This window comes from Medicago sativa, chromosome 7, assembly GCF_051527215.1.
Source record: "Medicago sativa cultivar Bolivia chromosome 7, Bolivia_mono, whole genome shotgun sequence".
In the NCBI taxonomy this organism is placed as follows: domain Eukaryota; kingdom Viridiplantae; phylum Streptophyta; class Magnoliopsida; order Fabales; family Fabaceae; genus Medicago; species Medicago sativa.
In genome coordinates, this window is record NC_140755.1 from 15,078,977 (window position 1) to 15,104,194 (window position 25,218).

The window sequence follows — 25,218 nt, forward strand, 5'->3', positions numbered from 1 at the left end:
CCCTATGATCCTCATATCATGCCAATTTGCTAAAGGTTTTATCACATTCAATGATATGAGAAAGACAAGAACATATTCAAGTCAAGAATCATGATGCATTTTATGCATATTTGGCATTTTATTCACAAACATAACTTGCGAGCCAAGCAATTAAACAAAATCCACACACATGCAGCAATAACACATACAAACAGTAGCTAAAACCTCACAAAATCATATGGTATAGGTCACAAACATTCATCAAGAAATTGGAACTAAAATCAAGCAAATTTTCACACATTTTTTAATACAAAACATCACAAAATAGCAAGAAAACTAACACATTATTATTTTTAATTTTAATATGCAAAAATCATCACAAAAATACTACAAAATTATCAAGAAATGTGCATGAAAATTTTTAGAGCTTTTAAAGAATTTTTAGACACAAGAAACATATGACAACTTCACAATTTTTAACAAACAATAGTAAACAATTAACTAGAAAATATCACATACTTTTTAGTCAAGATTTTACCCATAACAACATCACAAAAAATATCAAGAAAAAGATCGAGAACACATAGGAAATTTTTAGGAATTTTTTAAAAGACTTTTAGGCTTGAAATGTGCAAGATAATCACTAATTTTAACAAGTAAAGCAAAAAATGCTACATATATTTTCCTCAGGCTTTAGCACAGAAAGATATCACAAAAATGTTAAGAAAAATATCAAGAACACATAGAACAAGATTTTAGGAGTTTTAAGAAAAATTTTGGACAGGCAGGGGTGAAAATAGCAAGAATATACTACAAACTCATAAGGGAGAGGGGTGTGCAAAGCAAACGTATGAAATTTGAGCCCAACAGCAAGAATCCAACGGGTCAGGGTTTGGAGGTGGGTTAAACCATGGGTTAAACCGGTTCATTGGCCTATATAAGGCCTTGAACCGGTTTTGGTCCATTTTTCATCCCTACTTCTCTCTCTTAATGGAAGCTAGAGAGAGAGAGAGTCTGCAACAGACTCCTCTTCTCCGACCGTCCTCACCTTTTCTCCGACGTGGTGGCCAACGGTGGCGCCGCCGCGTCGGAGCTCCAAAACACTCCGTTTCTAAACCTAATCACATCATCTTAACGCTCTTTCTCTCCTCTACATGATTCTGAAACTAGTTTTCTAAAAAGATTCGTGGATTGGTGTAGATCTAGAAAGGAAACTTACGGTTTTGACGTTTCTTTTTTGAAAGCTTTCTTCGGATCTTATGAAACAAGGCTCTAACATGAACTATTTTCACTGCTGATCATGAATATGAACTCGTATTTACGAAATAAACGGTGAATCCTCGTGGATTTATGTGAGGGTTTCGACTTCAAGTTTTTTCGAATCTCTTTCAATCTTTTTCAAACAAACAAGTCTCAGGACTTGTTATCCTACTTGATTCACCGTTTATTTTTGTTCACGGACCTTCGATGAAGATTTGAGGCAAAACGAGAAGGTTTTTTTGAGATTACCTGGATTTTGATGTAGATTCGAACAGAAATCCTTGAGAACGCCTATGATTCTTCTTCTTCTCGCTCTTTCTGGCTGTGATCGTGCTGATCCACTGGATTTGCGCTTGAATTGCAGTCGTTATAGTTCGATGATGATGATTCCTTGGTGAATCTCTGAGAACTAACACGAAATCCACTTCAATTTTGTTCAATTTGTGATTCTGGCAGCTTAGGGTTTACGTGAATTTCTTGTGAATTTCTTGTTTTCTTGTGAAATTGAACAAGTTTTGATGATTGTGATGGTTCTGTGATATTGAATTTGGTGTGAATTGACTGAATTTGGATGGTTTTGTGGTGGGTTGTGTTTCTGGAAATTCAGTTAGGGTTTGAAGATGATGAAGTTCTCCATCGTGTTCTTCAGATTTTGTGGCTTTTTGATCTGTTTGATGGAGAGAGAGAAAAATGAAATGTGTTTGTGTGAGTTGGCAGAAAATGAATGGGCCTCTTGGACTTTGACTGTGATGACTGGGCTTTATAGCTGACACATGTGATAGTTGGACCAATACTGAGTTGCCACGTGGACTGTAAATGTAACAAACTTTGACCAACTCTAACTGCTTTGACCTGTGGGCCTTTTATGCAAAGAGGAAAAAACAAGGACTGGACTGCAATTATCAAAAATTTAAGAGACTAAAAAGAAAAATAACAAAAAGGACTAAAATGCAATTTTTTAGGATTTTAGGACTAAAATGAAATTAAAATAAAATTGAATTAAAATTGGTAAAATGGAAAACAACGTAAAGTGAAACAATTAAAATGACAAAACGGACTAAAATGAACCAACTATTTAAATGAGGTACTTTAAAGTAACCTCTCTCTGTCGAAATTTTATGTGAAAAGACCAAAATGCCCCTGGAGACTAAAACGACTAAAAATGACTCAGATGCAATTTTAAAATGGTTTTTTTTTTGACATGGAATTAAGGCAAGAGTTTATACAAGCAAATTAAAAGACCCAGAGACAAATTTTAGAATTTAAAGAGGGCTTTAACACATGAAAAGACTAAAATGCCCCTAGGGGCTAAACTGCCTCAAAATGACTTCAAATGCAATTTTTAAAATGGATTTTGACATAGAATTGAAATGAGGACTTATTCAAACTATTTGAAAGGACTCAAACAATTTTTTTTTAAAAGACTGAAGGAAATTTTAACATAGGAAATGACTAAAATACCCTTTTTCATGCAATTTGCAAGTAATATTGAAATAAAATGCAAAGAAAGATGTAATTGATCAGAGACATATCAAATGACTTATAATGCAAGTAAAGAAGAATTGAACAAGTATTTTTAGGTCCAAAATTAGGGTATAACAAACATGAACAAAGTCTTGGCACGCAGGCCTTATTAGAAAATCTCATAATTTGATTCAATACTTATTCGTAAAAAGTTCATAAAGACACGTAAGGAATAGATAAGAAAGCAAGCCACATCCCGTTACGTATCAGAGCATCTAGACACAAGTGAGGAGTCCTCTCACGAACACTTCTAATCTTTATTACCTGCACATTACCCACGGTCGAGGCAACATATACGCAGAAGGGGTGAGATTTCACAGTCAATAAATTAAACATATAATTCATCAAAATGCATTTAACAACATAAATCATCATTTACATATAAAACATTTATCATTTAGCATTATATCGAATCATATTTAATTATCATTATCAAATATCATCATTAGTTCGTAAACAATTATCATCTCTAATTCATAAGCAAAAATCAACATTAAATCATAATCAAGTATCATCATATATTTTACAACTTAAGACATCATAAACATCAGCATTAATAATCATTTAGTATCATATTATTATCATCATCAATCATAAACAGACATCATCATCAAAATATCACCATCAAATCATAATCAAACATCATCATGAAGGCATCATCGTCAGACATCATCGTTAAATCATCATTAAATATAAGTTATGACGACTCTACAATGCAACTACAACTTCAACAACAACTTAGACAACTTCAACAACAACTTGGACAACTTCAACAACAACTTAGACAACTTCATTATGCATGTGGTACCACCAGGGCATTAAGCCCCCTTCGCTAAGGTCACATTTGGACCTGTCGGGCATTAAGCCCCCATCGCTAAGGTCATAAAGGACCTGTCAGGCATTAAGCCTCCATCGCTGACTATGCAACATCACAACTCTAAACGCAACTTGGACAACAACGTGAACATCTTATACAACTTCATTAAAATGGACAACTTCTTAAATCATGACAACTTAGACCGACTCATGCAACTTCAAGACATTAACAGTCAACAGCAGTAAAGAGCAGTAAGGTATATCATATAATGGTGCTTGAATGCATTAACATCATTTAAGGAATGAATTACATCAACTTAATTATCACAAAACATCATAATATTACTTATGCAACATTACTAATAATCTCAGTCATCTAATCAGGCTTCTGGACATTCTGGAAATATCCTAACAACTCTCATTCTTACCCCTAAGATCAACTCACAACTACACGTGCGAAAGAATCGCATGGAACAACAATTTGGGCAAATAACAGTCTAGCTCGCAATGGCGAGTAACTTGGCTCGCAGTGGCGAGCTCAATGATCTTGCTCACAATGGCGTGCGATTCTGCTCGCAGTTGCAAGCTCAGGGTCTTGCTCGCAGTGGCGAGCGGTCTGGGTTAGCTCGCAGTTGCGAGTGCTCCAGCTCGCAGTTGCGAGCGATGACAGTTCAGGCTCGGGCAGAAACCTTAAAACTTCAACTTTTCATATCTCTTCATGATTCTAACACCAAAACAGCATCTAATTAACACCCTAATGTATATCTGAGGTCTATACACTAGTTTTGTATCAATCTAACATCTTTTCATGGTTTAATCATCAAATCGGTCATATAACCCTAATCTTAATTCTCACCAAAACATAACCTAATCATGTCAAATTCAATTCTCAGAATCATACCCTTAATAATATTGAAAGTTAGTCCCACCCTTACCTGGTTATAGATGAAAATCGACAGCCTCCTCTTGTTCTTCTCTCTTTCTGACTTTTTCTGCCTTTTCTCCAAAAACGTACGTTCTGCCTAGCCAACTTTTCTCAACCTAAACTCCTTCTATTTATAACCTCACTTCTAATTTCTCTTTACACCTCGAAAATGCTCTTTTCATATCACAGCCCAAATTCTAATATTTTTATTTTATTTCTCAAATCTTATTTTATCAAATAATAAAATAAGTCTCAACACCTCATAACATCTCTAAAAATCATAACAACGCATATATCACATAATTTTCAGATAAATCATATATCTCACATAAACTCACGTAAACCTCATAGATCACTTAAATTCATAAATCATATAGGAATATAAATATATTATAAACTTCATTGAATTAATTAGATAATTAAGACGGGCGTTACAACTCTCCCCAACTTATAGAATTTTCGTCCTCGAAAATTTACCTCAAGCAAACAACTCTGGATAAGACTCCATCATCTTACTCTCTAGTTCCCACGTCAAGCTTCCACCAGTTAATCCACTCCAAACAACTCTCACTAGCGGTATCTCCTTGCCCCTCAACGTCTTCACCTTGCGATCATCAATCCTCAAAGGTAAAGTCTCCACCTTGCTCAAGTACACATACTCTCAACAAATCTTCGAGTGACTGAATCGTTCTTTCCGACTGACAATCTATTTGGGGATGATAAGCCGAACTCAATCTCAACTTAGAGCCTAAAGCCTCTTGCAAAATCTTCCAAAATCTCGAAGTAAATCTTGGATCTCTATCTGACACAATGCTTGAAGGAACACCATGCAACTTCACAATATCTCGAATATAAATTTCTACCAACTGAGCTACAGGAAAACTAATATTGATCGGAATGAAGTGTGCCGACTTCGTCAATCTATCAACAATCACCCAAATATCGTCGTTCCCTTTAGGAGTATTTGGCAAACTCGTCACAAAATCCATGGATATACTATCCCATTTCCATTCTTGTACATCTAACGGTGTCATCAACCCAGCAGGTTTCTGATGTTCGACCTTCGACTTCTGACAAATCAAACAAGAGTACACAAATTGTGCTACATCACGTTTCAATCCAGACCACCAAGACAACTTCTTCAAGTCATGATACATCTTTGTAGCTCCCGGATGAATACTTAAGCTACTCTTATGACTCTCTTCAAGAATCATCTTCTTTATCTTATCATTGTCTGGAATACAAATCCTACCCCGAAACCTCGACACACCTTGATCATCGACCTTAAAGTCATTATCTTCAGTTTGATTACTAGCAACCAACAAGTCTACAAACTTAACATCAACCTTCTGCGCATCCCTAATACTCTTCAGGAAATCATTATCAATTTTCAGCATTCCTAGCTTAACACTCTGAGACGACATTTCACAAACTAAGCTCAAATCTTTAAAATGTTCAAGCAATTCAAACTCTTTAACCATCATAGCGGACATATGTAAAGTCTTCCTACTTAAGGCATCTGCAACAACATTAGCTTTACCCGGATGATAATTCAAGCTAAAGTCATAATCTTTCAACAATTCGAGCCACCTTCGCTGTCTCATATTCAATTCTTTCTGATCGAACAAATACTTCAAGCTCTTGTGATCACTAATCACCTCAAATCTCGAACCATACAAGTAATGTCTCCAAATCTTAAGCACAAATACGACTGCAGCTAATTCAAGGTCATGAGTAAGATAGTTTCGTTCATGAGTTCTCAACTATCTTGATGCATAAGCAACCACTTTACCATCTTGCATAAGCACACCGCCTAAGCCCAATTTGGACGCATCACAATACACCACAAAAAGGTTCATAAGGTTTTGGTAAAATCAAAACTGGAGCCGTCGTCAAACGCTTCTTCAATTCATTAAAACTGTTCTCACAATGAACATCCCACACAAAGGTTTTACCTTTACACGTTAACTGTGTTAACGGAAGTGCTAACTTAGAAAATCCTTCAATAAATCTTCGATAGTAACCTGCCAAACCCAAAAAGCTTCTAATCTCTGTAACCGACTTAGGAGTCTCCCATTGTGATACTGCTTCAACTTTAGACGGATCGACCGCAATACCACTACCAGAAATAACATGGCCAAGAAAACTTACTTCATTCAACCAAAATTCACACTTAGACAATTTAGCATACAACTTCTTTTCTTTCAACACTTGCAAGGCAATCTTCAAATGCTCAGCATGTTCTCCTTCCGTCTTAGAGTAAATCAAAATATCATCGATGAACACAACCACGAAGCGATCCAAAAATGCATGAAAAATGTGATTCATATACTCCATAAACACGCCAGGCGCATTACTAACACCAAAAGGCATCACCTTGTATTCATAATGTCCATATCGCGTCCTAAAAGCTGTCTTCTGCAAATCTTCGTCCTTTACTTTAATCTGGTGATAACCCGACCTCAAGTCAATCTTGCTGAACACACGTGCACCCACTAACTGATCCATCAAGTCATCAATTCTAGGAAGTGGATACCTATTCTTTATAGTTACTTTGTTTAACTGTCGATAGTCAATACATAGCGTCATACTACCATCCTTCATCTTAACCAACAATACCGGTGCTCCCCAAGGTGAAACACTCGGTCTTATGAACTTCTTATCTAGCAAATCTTCCAACTGTTTCTTCAACTCCGCCAACTCAGAAGCTGACATACGGTAAGGTGTCATAGACACAGGCTTCGTTCCAGGAACAAGATCAATAGAAAATTCAACCTCTCTCTCCGGCGGCACATCAGGAATTTTATCAAGAAAAACTTCAGGAAAATCGCACACCACTTGTAACTTATCAATCAGTGCTTGATCCTCCAAAGATAAGGATGTCATCAAATAAAACATTAAGATTCCATCGCGTTCCAATTGCTTCAGCTGCTTAGTTGACAAAAACTCTGCTCCACTTTCCTCTTTATCAGAAGAGAAATGTACCGACTTACTAAAACAATTAATATGGTCATGGTTGTACTCCAACCATTCCATACAAAGGGTTAAACAACAAACAACAAACAAGACAACTCAAATACAGTGCAAAACTGTAAAACGACACATTGACTCATCTACTTGGCCGGACGGACCGACCTGCTCTGATACCAATTGTAACACCCCGTTTTCCCAACATAAAAATTTCATATTAAATCAGAGTATTTAAATCATAAACGGAATGTCACATACTACTTTTAAGTCATAAAATAGATATTAATAAATATCCTTCCAGGTTCAACATCATAAAAGTATGGAAATACGCAGCGGAAATTGTTCAACATGAACAAAGTCTTGGCACGCAGGCCTTATCAGAAAATCTCATAATTTGATTCAATACTTATTCGTAAAAAGTTCATAAAGACACGTAAGGAATAGATAAGAAAGCAAGCCCCATCCCGTTACGTATCAGAGCACCTAGACACAAGTGAGGAGTCCTCTCACGAACACTTCTAATCTTTATTACCTGCACATTACCCACGGTCGAGGCAACATATACGCAGAAGGGGTGAGATTTCACAGTCAATAAATTAAACATATAATTCATCAAATGCATTTAACAACATAAATCATCATTTACATATAAAACATTTATCATTTAGCATTATATCGAATCATATTTAATTATCATTATCAAATATCATCATTAGTTCATAAACAATTATCATCTCTAATTCATAAGCAAAAATCATCATTAAATCATAATCAAGTATCATCATATATTTTACAACTTAAGACATCATAAACATCAGCATTAATAATCATTTAGTATCATATTATTATCATCATCAATCATAAACAGACATCATCATCAAAATATCACCATCAAATCATAATCAAACATCATCATCAAGGCATCATCGTCAGACATCATCGTTAAATCATCATTAAATATAAGTTATGACGACTCTACAATAAAACTACAACTTCAACAACAACTTAGACAACTTCAACAACAACTTGGACAACTTCAACAACAACTTAGACAACTTCATTATGCATGTGGTACCACCAGGGCATTAAGCCCCCTTCGCTAAGGTCACATTTGGACCTGTCGAGCATTAAGCCCCCATCGCTAAGGTTATAAAGGATCTGTCAGGCATTAAGCCCCCATCACTGACTATGCAACATCACAACTCTAAATGCAACTTGGACAACAACGTGAACATCTTATACAACTCCATTAAAATGGACAACTTCTTAAATCATGACAACTTAGACCGACTCATGCAACTTCAAGACATTAACAGTCAACAGCAGTAAACAGCAGCAAGGTATAGCATATAATGGTGCTTGAATGCATTAACATCATTTAAGGAATGAATTACATCAACTTAATTATCATAAAACATCATAATATTACTTATGCAACATTACTAATAATCTCAGTCATCTAATCAGGCTTCTGGACATTCTGGAAATATCCTAACAACTCTCACTCTTACCCCTAAGATCAACTCACAACTACATGTGCGAAAGAATCGCATGGAACAACAATTTGGGCAACTAACAGTCTAGCTTGCAATGGCGAGTAATTTGGCTCGCAGTGGCGAGCTCAATGATCTTGCTCGCAATGGCGAGCGATTCTGCTCGCAGTTGCGAGCTCAGGGTCTTGCTCGCAGTGGCGAGCGATTCTGCTCGCAGTGGCGAGCGGTCTGGGTTAGCTCGCAGTTGCGAGTGCTCCAGCTCGCAGTTGCGAGCGATGACAGTTCAGGCTCGGGCAGAAACCTAAAAACTTCAACTTTTCATATCTCTTCATGATTCTAACACCAAAACAGCATCTAATTAACACCCTAATGTATATCTGAGGTCTATACACTAGTTTTGTATCAATCTAACATCTTTTCATGGTTTAATCATCAAATCGGTCATATAACCCTAATCCCAATTCTCACCAAAACTCAACCTAATCATGTCAAATTCAATTCTCATAATCATACCCTTAATAATATTGAAAGTTAGTCCCACCCTTACCTGGTTATAGATGAAAATCGACAGCCTCCTTTTGTTCTTCTCTCTTTCTGACTTTTTCTCCCTTTTCTCCAAAAACGTACGTTCTGCCTAGCCAACTTTTCTCAACCTAAACTCCTTCTATTTATAACCTCACTTCTAATTTCTCTTTACACCTCGAAAATGCTCTTTTCACATCACAGCCCAAATTCTAATATTTTTATTTTATTTCTCAAATCTTATTTTATCAAATAATAAAATAAGTCTCAACACCTCATAACATCTCTAAAAATCATAACAACGCATATATCACATAATTTTCAGATAAATCATATATCTCACATAAACTCACGTAAACCTCATAAATCACTTAAATTCATAAATCATATAGGAATATAAATATATTATAAACTTCATTGAATTAATTAGATAATTAAGACGGGCGTTACAACTTATATTATAAATCAGACTTCAATTTCAACACTACACAACTACCATTTCTCAGAATCAATTCACTATACTATCAAACTATAAAGCTCTTTTTTTTGCTACTCCTTCCTCTGTTCAATACTAGTGTGTGGCCCGTGGCGATGCACGGGACTACAAATTAGGAAGAGACCTTCCTTAACTGTACTTGTGACTGTCCTCACTCCTCCAGAATTTGGCGTCATATTGGTTTCAATACTGATGCTTTCTTTACAGAAACTAACACTTATGTTTGGTTAAAAAATGGCCTTACGGGTTCTCAATCTCCTGCCTTCTCAGCTGGTGTTTGGTGGGTGTGGCTACACCTCAACTTAATGTGTCTCAACAATGAAGAGTGGTCTCTAAATCGCCTTGACTTCAATATTCAGAATTCCATTGATGTCAACCGCACATCCTTCCATCAAAATTCTCATTCTGATGACGTCAACAAAGTGGTAAAATGGAATTGAGGTAGTCATTATTGTTATATTCTTAATGTCGATGGGAGCTGTCTTGGCAGCCCTCAAAGAACCAGATTTGGTGGCCTTATTAGGAACAATGATGGTATTGTTATCTCTGGTTTCTCCAGATACATTGCTAACTCTTCTGATATTCCTCTTGCTGAACTGTTCGCCATCTTTAATGGTTTGCACTTGGTTAAAGCTCTGGAAATCGCTGATTTGTGTGCTAGTCCGACTTTCTCCATTCTGTTAGCCTCATCAACGGACCTCCCATGAAGTTTCATGTTTATGCCATTCTTATCCAAGACATAAAGGACTTGATCATTCTCATCAATTCTTCTGTTTTACACACTCTTCGTAAGGGAAATAATTGTGTTGATTTTCTAGCAAAGATGGGAGCTGCTGCGGACTTTGTGATGACTAATCATACTTCTCCACGTGAAGGGTTGTTACTGCTGATTAGGGATGTTTCTTGGGAAACCATCTTCCCTAGGGGCTAACTAGTTTCGCCCCTATTTTCCTGTTCTGATTGTTTCCTTTCTGTTTCTGTTTTTGCTTTTCCTTTCCCCTTGCAACAAAAAAAACAGAGAAAACTATAAAAATGGTGGTAATGAAAAAAATTCTAAAAAAAAGTCTTGTCCCTGCCACGCCACTGTGCTGCCTGCAACGCCAGTTCAATATCGCCATATCAAGTGGCGGTAATGAAGAAAACGACAAAAAACTCTGGGAGAAAGTGGGTCATTTCTGTATATAAATATGAAAGGGGATCAGAGTTGGAATTTTTTTTTGTAACTAGGTTGGGAAAAAAAATCCTTCGTGGAACCATTCACAACTTGTATATTGCAGGAGGCAAAATAGATGGTTTGGTTGGATATGAATTTGGATGGAAATGGATGGTTAAAAAAATTCCGTTAACCCATTACAATCCAATAAACTTATTCAAAACAATCCAATCCAATCCATTGAAAATAAAATCTATCCATTTTTCATTTTTTTTAATGGATGGATGTCCAATCCATCCACATATTTTTTTAATTTCATAATATAAAATACCAAAACAAATAATTTTTTTATTTTTCTATAAAAAAATTATTTTGTTTTTGAATCTCTCTCTCCCCCCCTCTCTCCCTCCCTCCCATGTTTATTTTTTAAATTATACCTTTCCAAGTTGTGTTTCCTTATTCAACAACTCTTCAAAAGAATGCATGCATCTAAGATAACTTTGTCATGATAGACCAACATAATTACTTCTCAGAGTGTGCACTGCAAGAGAGTATGGATTTCAACTTCTCAATTACCATAAATATTTCATATCAAAATCTACTTAATCCTACATAAAATATTGATCACACACATACAAATCAAAACAACTAAAATTCATTTTTTAGACTTAGGATAGGACAATAGTTTGGTGTGATATGTCAAATATTATAAAGTTTTCACGTCACAACAATACAAGGCCAAAATAATATAAACCCCCCACATCAAGGTAAGTTAATATTTAATCTTCAAATACTAAATACTAATAAAATTCAAACATTTCAACCTTCAAAGTTATGGTAACGACATCTTTAAACTGAACATCTTCAATCTATCGAAGAGAAGACCGAAAGGTCCTCAACAAATTTATTACCATCAAGATTTATTCCAGCTACAAAAGAGAACCGGAAGTAGAAAACAATTAAACATACGCTTAATTAAAAAAGACACGTTTTAAATGAAAAAGATTACAAATAGCCAATCATAGAAACTAACCCGTAGTTCCACAAAGCCAATCATAAGTACACAATAATGCTTCAACATTATCAGGCAAAAAAGTACTTCTATACTTGTCGAGTATACGTCCACCTATACAGCTGAATGATGACTCTGATGCAACAGTAGTGATCAGAATGCTCAAAACATCATGTGCCATCATAGCTACTGTTTAATGATTCTAAAATAGAAATAAAAGGGTTAATTATGTTTCTAGTCCCTATAAAATAGCGACCTTGTAAGTTTAGTCCCTACTTAATTTTAATAGCATTTTTAGTCCCTAATTTTGTTTTTCTGCACTGAGTATTAGTCCCTACTCAATTCAAATTTGTTTAATTTATGCTTAAACTCTTAAATTTTTGAACAATTTTTTGCAGACATGTTTAGAACATTACTAAAAGTTCATCCGCAAAAAATTATTGCAAAATTTGATTTCTACATCCAGATTTTATTACTTTTTATCTTTAACTTTTGTCGTTTTAAAAAATTCATATTTAATTCATTTCATGTCAGAAAATTCTAAATTTTAGTAAACGAACCTTTCATAGTGTTCTAATCTTGTCTCAAAAAAATCGTTCAAAAATTTAACAGTTTAAGGATAATTAATCAAACTTTGTTTTAGCAGGGACTAAAATTATAAGTAAATTTTTTTTATAGGGACTAAAAATGCTATTAAAATTAAGTAGGGACTAAACTTACAAGGTCGCTATTTTATAGGGACTAGAAACATAATTAACCCTAGAAATAATTGGTAAAACAAAATTCTTAACAAAACAAGTACGTGTTAGAATTTCCCAATCTTTTTTACGACCATATCTAAAAGATGTGTTCAAATTTTTATGAGTGAATATAAGATGAGCTGTTAGGTAATCCGTGTGGGGTGAGACTTAGCCGCCATTGACAAAACAATGCCAAAGGAAATGGGACCGACCACTATGAAGTTTCATCAAAGTAGAAATCTGTAGTTTCGAGGAACCATAAGGGAGTTTAATAAACTTAATTCTTTCAAGTCTCAAGTCATCGCACAATTTTCTACAAGCTTTCAAGATTCCTTCGTTGAACACAGCATTGAGCTAATTCCTTTTGCTGAACATGGACGATAGCGCTTGAGGATTTGATCAGATCTTGCAGGTAAAATTTAATTTATATATTTAAAACTTTTATTTAATGTTTTTGTTTTGGATAATAAAATCTTTTAAATAACAACAAAATTTATTTAATGTTGGTTGATCTTTTAAATAAATAATAAATTATTTCACAAGCAGATTCTTATTTAAATGGATAATTCACATAAAACATTCATAAATTTTAGGTTCTTAGTTTGAGGTGATCTTCAATTGTGTAACACCTAGTACAGGTACAGTACAACTAGAAAATGTATTGAATTATGATATAAGAACCAATATATATGATGAAATGTTGTGTTGAATTACTGTCCAATAATATCAATAAACCATACATTGTGTTTGTGTTGAATTACACATCCTCTAAATATTAGAATCCAGTGGTACGAATGAATCAGTTTTATCTTACAAAATGGTTTGATACTTACAATTTTACCCATGATGTCATTTTTTCCCCAACTTCTTTCCGTCGTTTTACTTCATTTATATGATGCATTTACCACACCAACCCTCCTTCCCTAAAAGACATTCCTGTTTTATGTTGAAATGTAGGCTTGGTTTTTATGTACTTCCCTTGATTATCATTGGCTATCAAAAGGAACTCGTGTGGGAAATATGCTTGCAAAATATTCAAAGCATAAAAGTTCATCCAAGAAACAATGTCCAACATTTATAAAAGAGCTATGCCATGAGTTTTCTCTGGACGATCTTAAGAAAGCTACCAATAACTTTGATGAAAATCGAAAAATTCGAGAAGTAAAGGTCAATTGAGAATTTAAAGAAGTAAACAGCAATATAGTGTACAAAGGTTATGTCAAACATAATGGTGAAAATGATTATCCAATAGCATTGATGCGGATGAGAAATATGGTCGAGGAACGAGAGTTCAAGAATGAAATTGAACTCCACTGCCAGCTTTCTCACCCAAATTTGATATCTTTGATAGGATTTTGTAACCAAAAAAATGAGAAAGTTCTCGTGTTTACAAAAGATGATATGGTCAATGGCTCTCTTCATGATCACTTATGTTCAAGGGATATGGAATCACTCTCATGGAAGAAAAGGCTTGAAATATGCATTGGAGCTGCAAAAGGACTACACTATCTTCACACTGGAGCAAAGCGCCCAATTTACCACCGTGACATAAAGCCTGAAAGCATTCTTTTAGATAACAATATGGAACCAAAACTATGGCAACTTGGATTATCCTTACAAGGGAAGCTTTCTAAATCGGAGTCAGATCCAATGGACGTCATGATTTTTGGTAAAGTGTCAAATTTTATTAAACTATTTTTATGGCGAATTTTTATTTATCCATCAATAAAAAGGAAGGCAAATAAATTGTTTTGATTAGTGTCAATTTTGATGGGTAACCTCTACACACCTTACCTTTTGTCGATGAGTATTTTTTAGGGATCGCCTAAAATGTCCAATATTCTCGATTCCCTTGGCTCTTTTTATGTTCTTCTTGCCTTTTATTTCTTTTTATGTCCTTCAAAAAAATTCTTTTGCCTGGGGTGCGACAAAGCACCTGAACTTTTTGTATTTCTTTTTCTTTTATTAATAAATTTTGTAGTAGGCTCATAAGTGATTTGCAGTTCTAGAGGTGTCAACTTAGTTGGGATGTCTATTGTAACTTCGATGCAAGTTCATACTCTTACTTTATCTAAAAAAGACTTTTGTGGATGAGTAATTTAGTTGTCACCTTTTTATTGTATGTTTTATCTCCTTTTGACTGGGATTTGAGTATTGCCACTACAACTACTCACCAGAGTAATATTATTGCTCTGACTTGGTGGTACCTTACAAAATTGGTTTATAATGTTTGAGGTACCACTTTTTAATAATTTTTTAATGTGTGAGCTAAGTTTTTTTTAATGAGAACGATAAAATTTACACATGTTAGACTTAAATGCCTTGGTTTGACCTTCTTAAGAGATTAATGTGTTCTAATAGTTTCGTTCTCGGGAACTGACTATGAAAAAAATCTCAAAGAACGTATATGCAAATTTTGTCATGAACTAATTTTGGCATTTTCTTGTGTCCTAAGGGCACATGTTAAGGTACCAAAGATGAAAATTATACCTTAGAAATTGTACAAATTTAATACACAAAAAGATTGAAATTTAATTTTACACCATAAATATTTGCTTTTTATGGAAACCTTAACATGTACCTTAAGGACACATGTTAGCGTGACCCTATTTTTATAAGTTGGCTGCAGATAATTTTAGAAGTTAGACTAAATGTTTTGCAGGTACGGTTCGTTTCATGGCACCAGAGTATGCCTGCTACGGAATTTTCACAGTTAAATCTGACGTTTACTCCTTTGGTCTGGTTCTATTTCAAGTAATTTCATGCGTAAACGAATTTTCCACCACCGTCTTTAATAAGATGGATATGTTGATTGAGGGGTTCCCAGCTGATGAAATTTTTGATCCCATTCTCATGAGATTGATAGCGCCGCAATGTTTGGCAGTGTTTATGAATATCATGAAAAGATGCTTAAATAGTGGAGAACCAAATGAAAGACCAGCTATGGGTGAGGTTGAGGTTGAACTTGAGCATGCTCTGGCACTGCAGGAGGAAGCAGACCGTGCATGAGATATAACTTTTTATGAATGAAGGCTGCTTTGGATTTTTTATCATGTTATGTTGGTGGGATCCCTTATATGGAATTCTAGTTGGTGTGAACCATGAAAGTGCTCTATTTGATACTTTTTGTTGGAAAAGCCCAGTTTTGTAGCCCAAATCCATTTGGAAGCAAACCTATAAATACAAGAATTCTGCTCTTTACCCAAATGGTTTTGCTCACTCCCAAAGTAAAAGTCCAAAATGCCCCTACGCAACTTAACATGCGCTAGTGTATTCTGAGCTCATGTTAAGTCACTCTACGTGACTTAACATGTGTTAGTGTATTATGAACGTGACTTAAGTCACACTCCACTTAGCACTAGCGCAAGTTAACTCACGCTAGTTGGCCGGTGAAGAATAAACGTTTTTCCAACTTTGGTCAGCTTTTCAACATTAAAGAAACACGTTTTTTTACCACTTTCACACGTTTTTTTGACCACATTTATGTTAGATACAACCTAGGTTCTCATTTCTACTTATAAATACCCTCACATACTTCCTATATTCCTCATATTATCTCCTCCCACCCTCTCCCTCTAATTCTCTTCTTTCTTTGTTTTTTTTTCAATATTCTCTTTGGGGTAAAAAGTGATCAAAATTCGTCGGGATAAAATAGTGAGTAGCCGGCTTGGGAAAGTGATCGACCCTTGGGATAATTTTAAATCTGCTTTTTTAACCGCAGAAACTTTTAACCGTGGGTAAAAAGAACTTCTTGTGGTAAAAAAAAAACCAGATTTAAATTTAGCCCAAGGGTTGATGATGTATTTTCCCCAAGAAGGCTGCTCACTATTTTACCCCACGAAGATTGATTGCTTTTTACCCCAAAAAGGAGAAAATAATTAGATTTAGTGAATGAGTTCAAAATTATTGTATGACAATTGTTGTAATGTATGAATTATTAATAAAATAAGATATTGTTATATGCATCAATTTTATTCATTTATTTTATATTTGCTTTTATTTTCTAATGTTGTATTTACTTTTATTAATATTTGTATTTATTTAAAGAATAACATCGAGTCAATAATTTAGATTAATGTAAACAAAATAATTTCGGAATAATGTTAATAAAATAATTTAGAAAAAATTAAAAAAATAATTTAGATTAATGTAAACAAAATAATTTCAGAATAATGTTAATAAAATAATTTAGATTAAAGTTAAGAAGTTAATTTAGATCAGAATTAAGTCATGCAATGTGACTTAAGTCACGTTTCTATTATAACTAGCGCAAGTTAACTCACTCTAGCGTGAGTTAACTTACGCTAGTGCTAAGTGGTGCGTGATTTAAGTCACGTTCATAATACATCAACGCATGTTAAGTCACGTAGCGTGACTTAACATGAGCTCATAATACACTAGTGCAAGTTAAGTTGCGCAGCGCAACTTAACTTGCGCTAGTGTATTTCTGTTCAGAATACACTAGCGCATGAATACACTAGCGCAAGTTAAGTTGCGTAGGGGCATTTTGGACTTTTACTTTGGGAGTGAGCAAAACCATTTGGGTAAAGAGCAGAATTCTAAATACAACTTCTATCATTCACAAATTCTTATTAGAACGAAGCGGTAGGAAAGCACTAGGAGTTTCAAAGAAGAAGTTTATCTCCTCATCCTTAGTCTCTCGTATATGTTTTATTTCTTTTATAATTTATCTTTTGTTATCATGAATAACTAAACCCTATTTAGTAGCGTTCTAAGATGAATCTTTATTTTATTTGTTGGATCTATTTAATTTAAGTCTTTTTATTCATTTACTCTATGAGTCCTGTTTAATTTTATTACGCTAAATATTTAATGCTTTCACCCAAATTAGATGCATCATAAAATTGTACAACATAAAATTATTCAAAAAGAGGAATTCTATTTACATATTATTTAATCATTCATATTTCCTTTTTTGTGACTCTATTAAAAAGATATATTCAAATTTTTACGTTCACATAACAAATATTTGGAAATTAATTATGAGTGGATATACGATGAGCTGTTAGGTAATACGTGGTGTGAGACTTTATTTGCTTCCTAGCCATAGACAAAACAATGCCAAAAGAAATGGGACCGACCACTATGAAGTTTAAGTAAGTTTCTTCGTCTTTGCTCGAAGAAGGAATAAGGAAGTTTCATCAAAGTAGAAATCTGTAGTTTCGAGGAAGCATATGGAAGTTTAATAAATTTAATTCTTTCAAGATATTCCTTTGTTCAACAGAGCATTGAGCTAATTCCTTTTGCTGATTAGGACATAGCACTTGAGGATTGATCTTGCAGGTAAAATTTAATTTATATATTTAAAACTTTTATTTAATGTTTTTGTTTTGGATAATATGATCTTTTAAATAACAAAAAAAAAAATTTATTTAATGTTGGTTGATGTTTTAAATAATAAATTATTTCACAAGCAGATTCTTAGTTAAATGGATAATTCACATAAAACATTCATAAATTTTAGGTTCTTAGTTTGAGGTGATCTTCAATTGTGTAACTCCTAGTACAGATACATCTAGAAAATGTGTTGAATTATGATATAAGAACCAATATATATGCTGAAATGTTGCGTTGAATTACTGTCCAATAACATCAATAAACCATAAAAACCATACATTGTGTTGAATTACACCTCCTCTAAAAAAATTAATCCACTGGTACGAATGAATCAGTTTTAGCTTAGAAAATGGTTTGATACTTACAATTTTTTCCATGATGTCAATTTTCCCCAACTTCTTTTCGTCGTTTTACTTCTTTTATTTCATATGATGCATTTACCACACCAACCCTCCTTTCCTAAGAGGCATTCATGTTTTATGATGAAATGTAGGCTTGATTTTTTTGTACCTCCCTTGGTTATCAAACGGAACTCTCGTGTAGGAAATATGCTTGCAAAATACTCAAATCGTAAAAGTTTGTCCAAGAAACAATGTTCAACATTTATAACTGAGCTATGCCATCAATTTTCTCTGGACGAGCTTAAGAAAGCTACCAATAACTTTGATGAAAATCGAAAAATTGGAGAATCAAGATATAGTATAATGTACAAAGGTTATGTCAAACATAATGGTGAAAATGATTATCCAATAGCATTGCTGCGGATAACAAATAATAAACGATATTTCAAGAATGAAATTGAACTCCACTGCCAGCTTTGTCACCCAAATTTGATATCTTTGATAGGATTTTGTGACCAAAAACATGAGGGAATTCTCGTGTATAAAGAAGATGAAATGGTCAATGGCTCTCTCTATGATCACTTATGTTCAAGGGATATGGAATCACTCTCGTGGAAGAAAAGGCTTGAAATATGCATTGGAGCTGCAAAAGAACTACACTATCTTCACACAGGAACAAAGCGCCCGATTTTCCACTGTGACGTAAAGCCTGAAAACATTCTTTTGGATAATGATATGGCACCAAAACTCTCGCAATTTGGATTATCCTTACAAGGGAAGCTTTCTAAATCAGAGTCAATACCAATTAACACCAACATTGCTGGTAAATTATGTTCTTTTATGTTTATAGTAAACACTCAAATTAGTTATGCACATTCTTATTTACTCATCAATAAAAGCTGCGTAGAAATTACTCATATGAGCATAGACTAACCAAAATTATTCATCTGTCTTCAATTGTTTATAACATAAATAGCAAAAGATAAATGAATGATTTTGATTAGTGTCAATTCAGATGAGTAACATAACATCTACCCATCTTTTGTTGATGGGTAATATAGTTGTCACTTTTTTTATTTTATGTTTAATCCCCTTTTTATTAGGAGTTGAGTTTTTCCAAATACAATTCCTCACCACCGTACTATTGGTCTGACCTGGTGCATAAAGTATAATTTATATTAGTTTTACTTCATCCTTCCAAAATAGTTTATAATGTCTTAGGTACCACATGTTAGACCCTTATGTGGGACTAATGTGTTCTAGTATTTTCATTCTCGGGCATAATTATGGAAAAAAAAATCTTAAGAACTAAAATGGTATATGCAATTTTTTGTCATGATCTAATTTTGGCCTTTTCACATATTTTAATAACTTGGCTGCAGATAATTGTAGAAGTTAGACTAAATGCTTTTGCTGACAGGTACGGTGGGTTTCATTGCACCAGAGTATTGGGAAACCGAAACTTTCACGGATAAATGTGATGTTTACTCCTTTGGTGTGGTTCTACTTCAAGTAATTTTATGCATAAACAACTTTTACACCATCATTGTGAAGATGAACATGTTAGAGGGACGAGATGTGATTTTAGAACCAAATATAGTACGAACACTAGATGAGTTACATTTCTTTAATCTAGCCAACTTTCTGGAGAGGTTCCCAGCTGATGAAATTATTGATCCCGTTTTCATGAGATTGATTTCACCGGTATGTTTGGCAGTGTTCATGAATATCACGAAAAGATGCTTGAATAGAGAAGAACCTAGTGAAAGACCAACAATGGGTGAGGTCGAGGTTGAACTTGAGCATGCTCTGGCACTGCAGGAGGAAGCAGGAGGTTGAACTTGAAAGAATCAAGTCGCTTCTGAACTATCTGCTTCTGATGACTATCCGCTTCTGAAGGCTATCTGCTTCTGTTGACTTTCAAGTTCTGATGATCTTCAGCTTCTGATGACCTTCAGCTTCTGACGACGTCATCATTCTTCAGGAGCACTTATAACTTCAGATGCACTTCATTTCAGATGCTTCAAGCTTCCTTTTCTTTAGTCCATAGCTCTCTTTTTGTTCTTCAGAACCTTTATATGATGTACATTTTTAACTATGGTCATGTACACTTGAACAAATATTAGCTAGTCCAATTTACAATTTTTAATACTTTGTTATCATCAAAACTCTTTAAGGTTCATTGTTAAACACATTTTGTTCCAACACATTAAACCGAAAAAGAGACTATGGTCTTAAGAACACTCTTAATTTCGAAGGGACAGAAAAAAGAAATGAAGAGATGAAAGACTCGTCAACACAAGTCAAGAAAGGAAGAAGAGAGAAAGAGTTCCCGACAACTCAATGAAACTCTTTGGTGTATCTTTTGAACTAAGTGGAGTCCTCTATTTATATAGAGATTCTGTAACTGTTTTAGCAAAAATTGCGACAGCAGTTGCTCTAATGGATAAGATTAAAATGGTGTTTATCCATTAATCAGTTCAGCAACACTTGCGGATAGGATCAAAAGAAACAAATCCACAAAAGTGGAGGAAACAAACTATTGGATTTGAATGAAGGAAATATAAGAAATTTATTTAAATTCTTATTCTTATCACAACCACCATAAGCTAAATTTATGGGAAGTGATATTCACGAATAAAATAATAATTACTATTATTTTTATCATTATCAAGTATTTAAAATTAAATACCGCAGTTTAAACATTACTAATGTGTGTGTTCTATTTTATGTGGGACCCCCACACTATATTTTTTCAATTCACACAACATTAGACCAAAGTATGATTACTTGGTGTTTAATCTTCCAATTTATTTTCCAACATCACACTAATGTTCCAACATCTATAAACGATAAGCTTTCAAGATTCCTTCCTTCAACAGAGTATTGAGCTAATTCCTTTTCCTGTTCAGGACGATACGTTTGAGGATTGATCCTGCAGGTAAAATTTAATTCATATATTTAAAACTTTTATTTAATGTTTTTGTTTTTGATAATAAAACCTTTTAAATAACAAAAAAAATTATTTAATGATGGTTGATCTTTTAAACGGAATTCTCGTGTAGGAAATATGCTTGCAAAATATTCAAAGCATAAAAGTTCGTCCAAGAAACAATGTTCAACATTTATAAATGAGCTATGCCATCAATTTTCTCTGGATGATCTTATGAAAGCTACTAATAACTTTGATTAGGGGTGTTCGCGGTGCGGTTTGGTTCGGTTTTGAGCATAAAAGTCATCCAAACCGCGAGATAAAAAAGCATGCGGTTTGGTTTGGTTCGGTTGATTTTTAAAAAGTCATCCAAACCAAACCAAACCAATGCGGTTTGGATTGGTTCGGTTTGTGCGGTTTATCGTGAGATAAAAAGATATTACATTAACTCTAATATTGTCAACTTGTTACAAAATAAACATAGGACATTTTATTTTGTTGTTTATATGATAAAATATTAGGTAAAACTTATATCAAAATAGGTAAAGTTAAGAAGAAACATAAGCATGCAACAAATTATTGGGAAGTAAAGGAAACAAATTCATCATGGGAAATGAATTGAAAGAGATGGAAAGGAATTAGAATTGAACTTGATGGTGCAACAATGGAAAAATCGAATCAAAAGATATTATTCTTGAGCTATGTAATTGGGCTAATACATTTTTAAGTAATATTCATTATTCTTGCAGTTTGGTTTGGTTTGGTTTGGTTGCTGAGATGCAAACCGCAAACCGAACCGAACTGCGCGGTTTAGTGCAAAAATCAACCGAATTTATCCGAACCAAGTGCGGTTTTTTGCGGTTTCGGATTGCATTGGTTTGATTTGCGGTTTTTTTTATTGGGTTGGTTCGGTTTTGAACACCCCTAACTTTGATGTAGATCGAAATATTAGACTAGTAGGCAGCTATAAAGTGTACAAAGGTTATGTCAAACATAATGGTGAAAATGATTATCCAATAGCATTGATGCGGATGAGAAATGGAGTCAACGAACGAGAGTTCAAGAATGAAATTGAACTCCACTGCCAGCTTTATCACCCAAATTTGATATCTTTGATAGGATTTTGTGACGAGAAAAATGAGAAAACTCTTGTGTTTAAAAAAGATGATATGGTCAACGGCTCTCTCTATGATCACTTATGTTCAAGGGATATGGAATCACTCTCATGGAAAAAAAGGCTAGAAATATGCATTGGAGCTACAAAAGGACTACACTATCTTCACATAGGAACAAAGCGCCCGATTTTCCACCGTGACATAAAGCCTTGCAGCATTCTTTTAGATAACAATATGTAACCAAAACTATGGCAACTTGGATTATCCTTACAAGGGAAGCTTTCTAAATCGGAGTCAGATCCAATGGAAGTCATGATTTATGGTAAAGTGCCAAATTTTATTAAACTATTTTTATGGCGAATTGTTATTTATCCATCAATTAAAGGAAGGCAAATAAATTGTTTTGATTAGTGTCAGTTTTGATGGGTAACCTCTACACACCTTACCTTTTGTGGATGATTATTTTTTAGGGATCACCTAAAATGTCCAATTCTCAATTTCCTTGGCTCTTTTTATGTTGTTCTTGCCTTTTATTTCTTTTGCCTAGGGAGCGATAAAGCCCGTGAACTTTTTGTATGTCTTTTTTTTATTAATAAATTTTTTAGTATCCTCATAAGTGATTTACAGTTCTAGGGGTGCCAACTTAGTTGGGATATCTATCGCTACTTTAATGCAAGTTCATACTCTTACTTTATCTAAAAAAGACTTTTGTTGATGAGTAATTTAGTGGTCACCTCTTTATTGTAAGTTTTTCCCCTTTTAACTGGGATTTGAGTATTGCAACTACAACTCCTCACCATAGAAATATTGCTCTGACTTACTTGGTGGTACCTTACAAAATTGGTTTATAATGTTTGAGGTACCAGTTTTTAATAATTTTTTAATGTGTGAGCTAAGTTTTTTTTAATGAGAACGATAAAATTTACACATGTTAGACTTAAATGCCTTGGTTTGACCTTCTTAAGATATTAATGTGTTCTAATAGTTTCGTTCTCGGGAACTGACTATGAAAAAAATCTCAAAGAATGTATATGCAAATTTTGTCATGAACTAATTTTGGCATTTTCTTGTGTCCTAAGGGCACATGTTAAGGTACCAAAGATGAAAATTATACCTTAGAAATTGTACAAATTTAATACACAAAAGATTGAAATTTAATTTTACACAATAAATATTTGTTTTTTATGGAAACTTTAACATATATCATAAGGACACATGTTAGCATGACCATATTTTTATAAGTTGGCTGCAGATAATCTTAGAAGTTAGACTAAATGTTTTGCAGGTACGATTGGTTTCATGGCTCCAGAGTATGCCTTCCACGGAATTTTCACAGATAAATCTGACGTTTACTCCTTTGGTATGGTTCTATTTCAAGTAATTTTATGCGTAAACGACTTTTCCGCCACCTTCATTGATAATAAGATGGAGATGTTGTATGAAAGGTTCCCAGCTGATGAAATTATTGATCCCATTCTCATGAGATTGATAGCGCCGCAATGTTTGGAAGTGTTCATGGATATCATGAAAAGATGCATGAGTATGGAAGCAAATGAAAGACCAGCTATGGGTGAGGTTGAGGTTGAACTTGAGCATGCTCTGGCACTGCAGGAGGAAGCAGACCGTGCATGAGATTATAACTATTTTATGAATGAAGGCTGCTTTGGATTTTTTATCATGTTATGTTGGTGGGATCGCTTTTAAATTACATGGAATTCTTTTTTTTTTGAACAAGCCAAAATGGAATATATATATCAACTGTGGTGATTCATCCCGCACAAGATGTGCAAAAGATAATCACCACTCGAAAAGTACAAAGACAGTTCACAGGTGCTTCAACAAAAAACACCAAAATAAAAAGTACTGAGCAATATGATTACAACATGACACCCATACATAACAAGGGGTGTAGCCACCAATCATGATAACTAAAAACAAAAGTTTGCATACATGGAATTCTAGTTGGTGTGAACCATGAAAGTGCTCTACTTGGTTGTAGTAGGTGATAGAGAACATGAACAAACGCTTAATTACGTTTTAATAAAAAGCCTGTGTTTTGTTTGAGGAGCCTATTGTATGCATAGTTGACATATGTGGAACCATTATTACCTTTTGGAGAGACAAATGATGATGTGAGAAAATGGCCTTAATACATTAGCTCATGATTTAGTGCATTTTCTTTTTGGGTTTGTCTAACATGTGCATTATTGCAAGATGGAGAAATTCTATTCCAAGTCTCAAGGCAAGTTCCATGGAAGAAAACACCAAAAAAGACGAAGAAACATGTGATTACGCGTAGAAAATAGTGTTGTGCACCTCCTGGTGTGATCCAGGCGCCCCCAAGTGCGCAAAAATACACTCATGCGCCGCCGAGTGTGATCCATGCGCAAAAATACACTCATGCGCCTCCCAGGTGTGGTTTGCTCTCCCAAGGGTGTGCTATTACGAAAAATAACCAAATTTGATACTTTTTGGTGGAAAAGCCCAGTTTTGTAGCCCAAATCCATTTGGAAATAGGGCCGTTCCTATGAAATTTGTGGTCCGGTTCTCAAAACAAAAGAAGCCCCTAAGAAAAAAAAAAA

At 34.3% G+C, this 25,218-nt stretch overlaps 3 protein-coding genes, 1 long non-coding RNA gene and 1 pseudogene across 8 annotated transcripts in view; 4 read left to right on the forward strand and 1 right to left on the reverse strand.

Annotated features, from left to right (window-relative positions):
* Window positions 1-7,735: 7,735 nt before the first annotated feature.
* On the reverse strand, window positions 7,736-12,361 carry LOC146904514 (uncharacterized). The gene is made up of 2 exons (XR_015017722.1): window positions 12,172-12,361; window positions 7,736-8,006 (listed from the first exon to the last, which is right to left on the reverse strand). It is a non-coding gene; the product is annotated as an uncharacterized LOC146904514 (long non-coding RNA).
* A 758-nt stretch (window positions 12,362-13,119) lies between these two features.
* The window catches only part of LOC146904515 (receptor-like protein kinase ANXUR2), a 29,690-nt gene continuing 17,591 nt past the window's right edge, over window positions 13,120-25,218 (forward strand). For both annotated transcript variants that reach the window (XM_085723391.1, XM_085723395.1), the window contains exon 1: window positions 13,120-13,302. The gene's annotated coding sequence lies outside the window, so the exon portion shown is untranslated. The remainder of the gene's footprint in view (window positions 13,303-25,218) is intronic.
* On the forward strand, window positions 13,156-16,351 carry LOC146904516 (receptor-like protein kinase FERONIA). Its single transcript, XM_085723396.1, has 3 exons — window positions 13,156-13,302; window positions 13,848-14,559; window positions 15,553-16,351. The coding sequence occupies exons 2-3, from the start codon at window positions 14,148-14,150 to the stop codon at window positions 15,897-15,899; spliced, it is 759 nt and encodes a 252-aa protein (XP_085579522.1). The 5' UTR covers window positions 13,156-13,302; window positions 13,848-14,147; the 3' UTR covers window positions 15,900-16,351.
* LOC146904517 (putative receptor-like protein kinase At5g38990) lies at window positions 18,041-20,751 on the forward strand. 3 transcript variants are annotated; one of them, XM_085723389.1, is made up of 3 exons: window positions 18,041-18,194; window positions 18,742-19,412; window positions 20,010-20,751. In XM_085723389.1, the coding sequence occupies exons 2-3, from the start codon at window positions 18,797-18,799 to the stop codon at window positions 20,426-20,428; spliced, it is 1,035 nt and encodes a 344-aa protein (XP_085579515.1). In that variant the 5' UTR covers window positions 18,041-18,194; window positions 18,742-18,796; the 3' UTR covers window positions 20,429-20,751. The 3 variants fall into 3 exon arrangements, with proteins under 3 accessions (XP_085579515.1, XP_085579516.1, XP_085579514.1); XM_085723390.1 differs by having other exon boundaries at window positions 19,095-19,412; XM_085723388.1 differs by lacking the exon at window positions 18,041-18,194 and having other exon boundaries at window positions 18,257-19,412.
* Window positions 22,455-24,810, forward strand: LOC146904518 (putative receptor-like protein kinase At5g39000; annotated as a pseudogene). The gene is made up of 2 exons (XR_015017721.1): window positions 22,455-22,958; window positions 23,922-24,810. The product of XR_015017721.1 is annotated as a putative receptor-like protein kinase At5g39000 (transcript).

Coding starts and splice junctions, on each gene's coding strand:
- LOC146904516 (XM_085723396.1), top strand. CDS start 14,148: ATGCGGATGAGAAATATGGTCGAGGAACGAGAGTTCAAGAATGAAATT. Junction 14,560..15,552: donor AATGGACGTCATGATTTTTG/GTAAAGTGTCAA, acceptor AATGTTTTGCAG/GTACGGTTCGTTTCATGGCA.
- LOC146904517 (XM_085723388.1), top strand. CDS start 18,677: ATGATGCATTTACCACACCAACCCTCCTTTCCTAAGAGGCATTCATGT. Junction 19,413..20,009: donor AATTAACACCAACATTGCTG/GTAAATTATGTT, acceptor TTTTGCTGACAG/GTACGGTGGGTTTCATTGCA.